The following is a 10,410-nucleotide window of genomic DNA, read 5'->3' on the forward strand; positions in this document are numbered from 1 at the left end:
ATGCTTCTGGAAAGGCACACTGCAGCCTTTGGACATTTGACCCACAGGCTGCACCTTTCACTTTGTATTCTGTGGCAACTTGCCCTAAATCTGCCCAGACTAGAGGGACAAGCTAGTCTGATCAGATGTTCATGTTCGGTCCACAACAAGACTGTCCCTAGAAACAATAGTGGGGGCTCAGCCCTACAAGTGTGTTTCTATGTCTACATGGTTTTTGTTTCACTGGGTCTTGCCGAAATCTGTATCAAAGTTGATAGCTGAAAACACCAGAAAGGAGGGAGGTAGACACATTCTTCCACAACTTCTTGATGAGTGCTGTCCAAGCAGACTGGTAAGCGACTGGTAAGCAATTATTCATTACAGCTTGGAATTCACTTTGCTTTGGTTTTGGAAGTGTCCCTTAAGAAAAAAGAAACTTGTTAATAAAATCAGAACAAGGTTAAATTGCTATTACCAATAAAAACTGTTACTTATTTCTATAGCTACAGAACTTAAGGCTTAAAGATTTCAAACACAAACTACCCAGCATCACATATAAGAAAATGAAGTCAGAACTGAGAGCCCAGAAATGAACATCTGGCCATACTTGAATCAGCCCAAACTCCAAATCTTATCTTTAAAATTGTCTTTAACACCATCTCCTCCCACTAAGGATAGTACTGGATATTCCTACCACTACTTGATTTTTAAAATTAGATACTTAATTTGTAAATTTTTAATCAAAGCACCTACAATCATAAAACAAAACCTATCTTAATACTTACCTATCTTTTGAAGTATTTCAAAATGTAAAGAAAATCCTAAAAAAAAAAATGATCACAATGCCGTTTTAGCTATAATGTATTAATAAATGAACATTTTTCCATAATTATCGAAACCCCGTAAGTAAACTCGAGATTGCTCAAAATTTGTAGTTACCACCACACAATGCCTAATACAGTATATACTGAAATTTGTTCAACTGACTTAGAATAAAAAATATCTGGCACAAATTATATTCATACGCTACACAATTTGAAAAAAAAATTACTTATTTTAATTTGAAATGGGGAAAAAATGACAAGAACTAAGGAGTAGTCAGATCGAAATTAACATTATAATTTCAGTAAAATGCACTGGGCTCTCTCTATGGTTAAGTCACTGAAAGAGCAAAAATTAGGTTGATTGTCATTAAAGCAAGTTTTATTCAAGAGGTAATTTAAGGAGAGGTGAATTATAACAAAGGAAAAATGTACCAGCTGTCCATCCTATAGTAGGAGCACCGTTTATTACACATAAATCTCACTCTTAAGATTCCTAATAAGGGTATAATCACTTCTTGATAAACATTTCACTTTTGCTGGGCTATGTGAACCGTGTTCAGAATCTTTGACCACACCCCCCAAAAGAATGAAGTACCTACCGTAGCACTTTCACTTTTTCATTTCAAGATGATTACCAGACCTGGAGATCTGTAACTTAAGAGAGCACACTGCTCTAGGAATTCAACTTGCAACAACAGTCATCAACCACAAATACTTTTTCAAATAAATCAGCTGGGCATGTGGAGCATGCCTCTAACCATAGCACTTTAGAGGCAGACAGGAGGATCTCTGCGATCCAAAGCCAGCCAGGCATGTATAGTGAGATTCTGTCTCACTAATAATTAAATCAATGTCCACTAAGACTTTAGAACTCCCAAGTTATATTTTAATGTTTAACATGATAGTTTCAAAAATAAATATTCAAGGACTCAAAATGTAAGATTTTTCTCCAATGTAATTCTCAGTGTTAATAACAAACTGTTAAGAGCATTATTCTTAAACAACTTTCTTCTTGTTACATTATACATTCTAGTCCATAATTCCGATGAAGAATCCAGTTTTCTGGTAATAAAACAAGAATTTATGGTCATTCAGTCCCTGGAAAATCTTAATGCCAGTCACTCAATGAGGTCAAGTCATTCCAGATCACAAACACTCAAAAATGTAAAATGTTGTCAGCATGGACCAAGTTTCTGGTCTAGGGTGGTTATTGCTTTAGTTGGCAATATCTGAATTTAAGACAAAGGAACATTTTCCACTGAACTTTATGTCAAATATTACAAAGTTTATACAGAGGATAGACTCATAGAGGCTATAAAGCTGATAAGCAACTCACCCTTGAAATGGGTGCAGGTGTTTTAGGTGATACCCAGTAACTTCTTGCTTTAAAAATAAACGCCCCTGCTTTTCAGAGTGTTCCTATTGTTCAATAGGATATAAATGAGCAGCCTAATTGTTCTGTTGTAAAAACCAACCACTCTTAACAAACCAAAAATGTACAAGGAAACCAGTAAGAGACAAACTTTTCACAGTTAACAATAAATAAAAGTGCATTAAGTGTTCAAGTAGGGCATGTAGTTCCTAAACTACATGTGACTGTTTGGCTTGGGTCATCTTTTAAAAGCTCTCCGTGGATCCCTGCCATTGCTTATTGTTGTCGTGACTGTTTGATCATTAGCTGTTCCTGGCAGCTGTGGATGGATGGGTCCCCGGCCATTGCTTCTTCCAGCATATGAAAGATGGTATCCTCTTGATTCAGTTTGAACACCATTTCCTAAGAAAGAATACAAAAAAATTTACCATTTTCAGAAGTCATCTATAGGGGCTGGAGAGATGGCTCAGCAGTTAAGAACACTAACTGTTCTTGCAGAAGACCCAGGTTTGAGTCCCAGCACCCACATGGCAGCTAACAACTGTCTGTAACTCCAGTTCCAGGGGATCCGACAGCCTCTTCTGTCCTCCATGGGCACTGCACGACACGGGTGCACTTTCATACATGCAGGCATAACACACATACACATAAAATAAAAATAAAATATTTAAAAAAACAGAAGTCATCTATATACTGAGTACAGAAATTCATTCATTTCGAGTTCCAACACATACTATTAATGCTTACATTCACATACACATAAAATAAAAATAAAATATTTAAAAAAACAGAAGTCATCTAGAATAAACAAACTCTCCCCCAAATACAAGAATATACTAAACTGGATGTGGCAGTACACACTTGTAATCCTAGTCCTGAGGAGGCTGAGTCAGGAGTATGGTAAATTTGAGGCAAACATCGAGTACAGAGTTAAGTTTAATGTCAGGTTGAGCAGTATGGTGAGACCCTGTTCTCCCCTTCCTCCTCCCAAAAGTCAAGATGTGGAAAAATATTTAATACTATATTGCTAGTTGTATAGAGTGATTTTTGAAAACGTCATCAAAATTAACAGTTGGGTGCCAGGCATCATGGCACATGCCTTTAATCCTAGCACTGGGGAGACAGAAACAGGCAGATCCTTTGAGTTCAAGGCCAACCTGGTATACATAGAGTTCCAGTCCGGCTAGGGCTATATAGTGAGATCCTGTCTCAAAACAAAAACATAAACAGTTGGGAAGAGATACAGGGTCTCCCTCTAGCCCCAGCTGTCCTGGAACTCACTATGTAGACCAGGCTGGCCTTGAACTCACAGAGATCTGCCCGCCTCTGCCTCCCCCATTGCTGGGATTAAAGTCGTGTGCCACTACACCTGCAAACAGCTATGGAAAAGTTCAGGTGCTAATTCACTACTACTCAGTAGAGCTACTTGTCTGAAGATGGACTTCAAGTGTACCAAAGCAACTAGCATTTTGCGTTATAATCCTGACAGATTTCAAAAAGAAAAACAGACCTCTATAGAGATATCACCAAAACTTAAGTCTTAACTAGTAATCAATGTTCACGGTTATTTGGGTATTTCCTGTTTATTGGGAGTTCATCTTTAACATGAAATTATGCCTAAATAGTTTTCCTCTACATTTTTCATATTTTCCTTAACTTCTACATCTCATCACAAATACGATAAAAAACAACTTACCCATGGGTCCAAATGTGACTGTACTCATATTATTCTTCTGTTCATTTTGTGCCTAAAAAATTTTAAGTCAGCCAATGAAGATTATAAATAACACTTATAAAATATATCCTTTTTATATTTTAAGGGTTTTTAAAAATTATTTAACAATTTAATAATTATTTAAACACCTGTCCAAGTCCATCCAATCTTAAAGCACACGAATCTTTTCCAAGCTTTTAATATTTTTGTTATATCCCTTATTTCCTGGTATTTCGTTATCACTCTGAAGAGCACTAAACATAACTCTATGTCACATACTATGGAGACGCAAAAACTCATAATAAAAACTACTTTAAAGACTTTTTTGAGACAGCATCTCAAGTATTCCAGACTGTCCTCAAACTTGCTATAATACCATCATGCGTGATTTATGCAGTACCTGGGGTCAAGCCCAGGGCTTGATGCTAGGCAAATAGTCTAACTGAGCTACAACCCCAACCCTAAGACTGTTTTATAATTCTTTTCATTACACTTTGGCCACACAAATTTGGCCTAGTGATAGAATTACAGTATAAAGTCAAGTTAACCCATACACAAAAATATACCATGCTGGCTGAGGTAGTACAAGCCTTTAATCACATTACCCAGGAGGAAGAAGCAAGCAGATCTCTCTGAGATCAAAGCCAACCTGATCTGCATGCTGACTTCCAGCCAACTGGGGCTACAGGAAAAAAATCTTCAAAAAAAAAAAAAAAAAACCCACAATACAACACCCCCATATATTTGGATTAATTACCCTGTTCTGCTGTGCTCTATAATCTGGGTTTGGCTCACTAAAATTTGGTACTTCTGAATAAACCATACAGAATCTGAAAGAAAATGAAGGACAAGTTAAACGTTCTGAAATCAAACTGTTTTGTATAATACCCTTAGCATACAGGAATGAAATCAAACTGTTTTGTATAATACCCTTAGCATACAGGAATGACAACAGTAATATGCTAAGTAATACAATTCATTCGCAACAAACATTTCCTAAATAACTGCAGCCCATAAAACGAATTATTTATCAAAAAACATAATTCTATTTGTGTTTAAATTCTTCTGTATTGCAAAATTTAATTATGTCAATTATCAAGGACACAGAATCACATATTTGCTGGTTTTCCCCATAGGCAGATGCCAAGGAACCAGGTTTGGGGTCCAGTGTGACTTTCCCACTAATGTACTGGTCTATTCACTCTCTGATCCAATCCCTCTTTTGATCATCACTGTGACTCTACAAAGATAATCATCTAAGTTTAAGACTGAATTCTACACGATAAAGACAGACAAGTGGTTGGCAAGTCTCCTGTTTATCCCAGGGCTTCTGGTAAACTGACACTATGACCTGTACCAAGTTCACACATAAGCACTTTCTTAGCTCTTCAACTCTTAAAAAAAAAAACTAGATCCAGTTTGGGGGAATCTTAAAATTGACCCTGACAAAGAACAGTCAAAGAATTGAGTGGTTTCCTGTGGTTCCACCTTTTAATGAAGGGCTGACAGATCCTACAGTCCTGACCCTTTCCTAACACATAGCTCTAACAGCATTATGCCACATATAAGCATAAATGAATCTCAATTATTTGGCATTCTAGTCAAGGAAAAAACATTACATCACTAGATTCTAGTGTCATTAAGCATTTAGATCTTTAAAAAGATGTCACTTTTCCCCCTTTCATTATTAACAATGTTGTCCAAAGCATGCTTCAACCTCAGGGTGAATTTTTTTTTAGTACCATTTATGACTTCTTTTTCTTAAATATCCTCCAATTTCATGGGCAGTAAGTAGAGCTCTAAGTATTAACTGAAGAGACTGGATTAATGCTTTAGCTCATCATCTATACCATACATTATGGGAAGCCTCGTGGAGGCTGGATCACCTGTACAGCCCTACAGCGACAGCTACTACGGGTCTGGATGAACTCCTTACCAAGGACGCTCTTACTGTGGCTGCCTGCACTGTACCTAGATGAGGACAACTGTTTCCACTGCTAAGAGTACTTTTAACTCTAGTATAAATTCACCTATACAGAGGTAATGAGAACTTAAACTTATGGAGTGAAACTTACTCTAACTTCTATTTTGGTAAATCACAAGGAGAGAATTTACTTCAAAGGGCATCTGAAAGATGCATGTTTCTAAAGCCTACAGAGTGGGTCCACCAGGGCTGGTCTCAACTGTTCTCTGTTGTGAAAAATTCAACCTTTTCAACCACAGAAAACGGTACTGATAGTAATTAAGATAGCTTCCTACATGTAATACAAAGCCAAATCAAAAAACGACTTTTGGTCTTTTTCTCCCTGAAGCCCCAGTTGGCCTGGAACTATGTAGACCAGACTAGCCTTGGTCACAGAGATCTGCCTGCCTCTGCCTCCAGAGTGCTAGGACTAAATGTCCTAGCGCCATCATGCCCCGCCCCCAAAATGCTTATAGTTTATACTTACTCTGCAGACATTATAATTTTCTTAATTCTACAAAATGCATCTTAATACTTACTCTCCGATCTTCTGAAGTTCACCACCCCTTCCAGTATAGAGAGTCAGACATCCTTTCCACATGGATGCATATCTAGAGGGACAAGAAATCAGATCTTCAGGAATATGTATATTTTATTCTAAAGTAAATCTTCATTCTACTTTTGGTGGTGGGGTAAAGTAGAAATCAAGGTCTACTTACCATGAGAAGTAAAAAAATTCCATTAAGTGTAACTTTGACTAAGGAATTATATATAAAAAATTCTACTTCCACAATGACATAATTATCTAAATTATTAACCCTTTCAGGGAAAAAAAAAAATCCTTTTAAGTAGTTCTAGGGAGGGGCCAAACCCCAGGCCTTGCACACATTAAGCAAGCATTCCACCACTATGGTATGACCCCAGACTCTTTTTAATTTAAACTATTTATGTCAAAGAATTCCCCCAAGCTACCCAGACTGCCCTGAACTTGCTTGTGGCCCAGGGAGCCCTGAGACTTCGGTCTTAGTCTCAGAAGTGTCTATAATGTACGATGATGGTATAGGCCAGCAGCCGTAGCTTTAGAAAAAGTGCTTTCCTAGGGCCAGGTATGGTGATGCAAACCTGCAATCCGGATTTCAGAAGGACAAAAGAAGAAAAGTTTGAGGTCAGCCTAAAGTAGGGATGGGGAGGGGATGGGGAAGAAGTTTTCAGGTAAAGTATACATTGTAATCCCTACATGATTCGATCTGTTGTTAATTACCAAAGGAAGAGTTTCAAATTACAGAAATTCAAGCAGAAGTTTTTTTTGTTTTTTTTTTTAACATCTCAGCCACAAGAAAAGTCAACACACTAGTGTTTTCTTTTGTACTCACTTACTGGTTCAAGGCAGATACTGTTAACAATTTATTTTCTGAAGACACAAAGTTCCCAAGCTACTCAAAATCTGGTAGAACTTTATCAGGGAATTAAAAAAAAAAAACTGGGATTACAAATCTTTCTCTTGTCTGTCCTTCCAAATTTGCAACTTTTAACATAATGGAACCAACTGTTTACTCTGAACAATTTTAAATGCAGGTATCACTAAACCTAAGGAAAATATAAATCAATATATTTAACAAAATCATACCAAACTTTAATTTTTCAATGGTTCTTTGTACAACTACCATGGCTTTAAAATGACTTTTAATCTGGGTGTGGCGGCAAATGCCTTTAACCCCACCCAGCATAGGCAAAGACAGGAATCTATGTTCACCATTCTCAAATCACAGTTACTTATGAGACAAGGGCATTAATATTTCACCTTATTAGAGTACAGGTAGATATTTTGAGAAAACAAAAATGATACATTTAGTTTTTATTTAAGGAATGAGAACACAGATCAGGTTTGCAGTTTTCTGATAAGCTAATTTCAAATGAGTTATTATATGTTATGTATGACATTTTGCAAATGCTACTTTTTCAGATCCACCAGAACCTATACTAGACCATACTCCAAGCAGTGACTTTGTCTACTAAGGGAAAATTATTCCCATTTTACAGGAGAGGGAGCAGAAGCATCACAGTGCTTCCCAAGGTCACACTGAGGAAGAGCAGCTTTAATTTCTAACTTTCTCTCAATTGCTCTCCTTGGTAATTGTGCCCCTTAAATATTACAGCTGAGTTAATTCTTGGCCTGTTTCTCATGGCAACATCCTCAAGTATGACTACAGAATATGAACTGCTTGAAATGAGATGCAGTTCTATGTATAAAATTCTGCATCACTACATGAAAATATCTGAAACCAAAGAACTTCAATTATGCTAGTCCTCACCACACCCTCCAAAGTAAGAATTGTCTTTTGTGGAAGTTAAAGTATGTAATTTAGTGTCACAGTGAGTCAGTATATAACAGGATGCCTAAGTCCTGACTCTCACTTCCTGCTTTCATGACACCTTACATCACTTCCTGAAAAAGCTGGAAGGCCTCTAAGATAGTATCAAAGATCTACCAGCTCCTGCCCAGAGCACTCCAATACTTCTGAGAGTCTACCGGCCCAACATCAAAACGACCTACTTTTCCTGTAGTTTCTAACAAATTATTACAACTCTCCTGATCACAGAAGCCTCTAGATCTTACTTTCAAGATTCTTCTCTGGGCTTTAAGATAAAGTTTTGGTTAAAAAAAAAAAAAAATTGTCTTTTTGAGACAGGGTCTGACCCTTGCCGTTTCACCTGGCCTGGGACTCCCTAAGTAGACCAGGCTGGCCTTGAACTCAGTGATTTATCCGTCTCTGCCTCCCAAGTGCTGAGATTAAAGGCATGAGCCACCATGCCCAGCAAAATTTTAAGTCCATGAAAACAGTGCGAGATCTTTTTTTAAAGTCATCAATCTGCTGATGGAGGTAGCAAACGTCCTTCTGCCAAACATTTTCTGAATATTATTTAGGTTTTGGAAAAATATGGATCTTACAACAGAAAACAAGATATTATTTTCAGATACTGTCTTAATATGGTACAAATTTGACCACAGAAAAAGTTTAATTCGAGCTGGGGCTGTAACTCAGGTATAGAGTGCTGGCCTAGCCATCCCCAGCACATTTGAGTGCAAGCCTGTAATCCCACTCCCTCGGAAGGCCAGAAGATCAGAAATTCAAGGTCATTCTCCAGGGCTAGAGTTGGAAGCCAACCCGGTTTACCTGAGATTGTCTCCTGAAACAAAAGGGAGGAGCAAAATTCTCCAGCTACACTCAGCTACACTTAAATGACAGGTACAAATAAAGAATTGACAAGACTTCAAGTCACTAAAGGAGGGGGGGGCGTTGGACAGGGTGGCGCAAGCCTTTGATCCCAGCACTCAGGAGGCAGAGGCAGGTGGATCTCTGTGAGTTTGAGGCCAGCCTGGTCTACATAATGATGAGCAGGCTAACTAGGGCTACAGGGAGACCCTGTCTCAAAGACCAAAAAGAAAAAAAAAGGGGGGGGGGTGGAAGAGAATGCAATGAACGAAAGGACCAAACTGTTTCAAAAGGTGTGTTGCAACCCAACGCTGCCCACCAATGGGGATCACAACTTCTGGGCGTTGGAGTGCGGCCCAAGGAAAAGCCATGAACTTCAGAACTTGGCACGACCCAGTCAGCCAATCCCAACCGTGCACGGTTAGGGCAACCCCACCCCCACCCCAAAATTTTGCACACCTACCCTCTGGTCAACCGAATAATATCCCCTGTCTGTATGAGACCTCCGATCTCATCCCACACGGAAATAGTGATGCTGCCGGTTTTATCGGCTACTTTGCACGATCTCACTTCATGGCCGTCTTTGGTTTTGGTCACGCGTCCTGTGAAAATTTAAAGATCAAAACCCGGAGGTGTGTTAGAGAACAAGCCGGTGCGGGGAGGCTCGCTGACCCTCCTCCAGAACGCTAAGACTCCTTTCCGCAAGTAGGATCCGAGCGCCGGCCGAGCGGCCAGAGCACGTGGGGGCGCGGGCGGGGGGAAGGGGCGGCGCTGGGGCGGTGGGGCAGGCTGCAGACCCCACTTACCTATCTCCAGGACAATAAAGACGACATTTAAGTTTTTCAGTCCGGCCTTAATATCTTTTATAAAAAGAGGAGGGTCGTTGACCCCATGCATACTGAGACGGGTGTGTGGCTAGGCTGCCGAGACCCGCTTCCCACCCTTCGGGGCCAGGGGCACAGCCCTGGGGCGACCTTGGGCGGGGCTGGCGACCAGGGGCAGGAAGCAGTTACTCAGGGGCCGGGGAAACCAGCCCTCGAGGCAGAGAGCCAAAAGAAAGAAAAAAATCTGGAGCAGAAAAAGCAGCACAGAGTTCCAAAAGCAAAAGGACGATGCACTTCGCACACCTAGCCCGCGCTTAGTGGGGCGGCGGGAAGAGCAGCGTGCGGACAGCCGCCTAGGGGAAGTGAAAAAGGCAACAGAGCACAGGCCTGCCCGAGTCCCACTGTCACTCACTCACTCACACTCACACTCACACACACACACACACACACACACACACACACGCGCACACGCACACACGCGCGCGCCCCGTGTGTCCCACGCTCCGGGAGGGGACGAGA

General features: G+C 39.9%; 1 protein-coding gene across 1 annotated transcript; it reads right to left on the reverse strand.

The window, feature by feature from the left end:
• Window positions 1-227: 227 nt before the first annotated feature.
• Nabp1 (nucleic acid binding protein 1) lies at window positions 228-10,365 on the reverse strand. Its single transcript, XM_008835607.3, has 8 exons — window positions 9,874-10,365; window positions 9,531-9,669; window positions 6,392-6,463; window positions 4,647-4,719; window positions 3,872-3,923; window positions 1,403-2,577; window positions 765-800; window positions 228-399 (listed from the first exon to the last, which is right to left on the reverse strand). The coding sequence occupies exons 1-6, from the start codon at window positions 9,962-9,964 to the stop codon at window positions 2,414-2,416; spliced, it is 591 nt and encodes a 196-aa protein (XP_008833829.1). The 5' UTR covers window positions 9,965-10,365; the 3' UTR covers window positions 228-399; window positions 765-800; window positions 1,403-2,413.
• Window positions 10,366-10,410: the final 45 nt, after the last annotated feature.

This window comes from Nannospalax galili, unplaced genomic scaffold (genome assembly GCF_000622305.1).
Source record: "Nannospalax galili isolate Female #2095 unplaced genomic scaffold, S.galili_v1.0 scaffold115, whole genome shotgun sequence".
Taxonomy (NCBI): Eukaryota; Metazoa; Chordata; class Mammalia; order Rodentia; family Spalacidae; genus Nannospalax; species Nannospalax galili.

Coding starts and splice junctions, on each gene's coding strand:
- Nabp1 (XM_008835607.3), bottom strand. CDS start 9,964: ATGCATGGGGTCAACGACCCTCCTCTTTTTATAAAAGATATTAAGGCC. Junction 6,464..9,530: donor ATTATTCGGTTGACCAGAGG/GTAGGTGTGCAA, acceptor TTGTCCCTCTAG/ATATGCATCCATGTGGAAAG. Junction 3,924..4,646: donor ATAGAGCACAGCAGAACAGG/GTAATTAATCCA, acceptor AAAATTTTTTAG/GCACAAAATGAACAGAAGAA.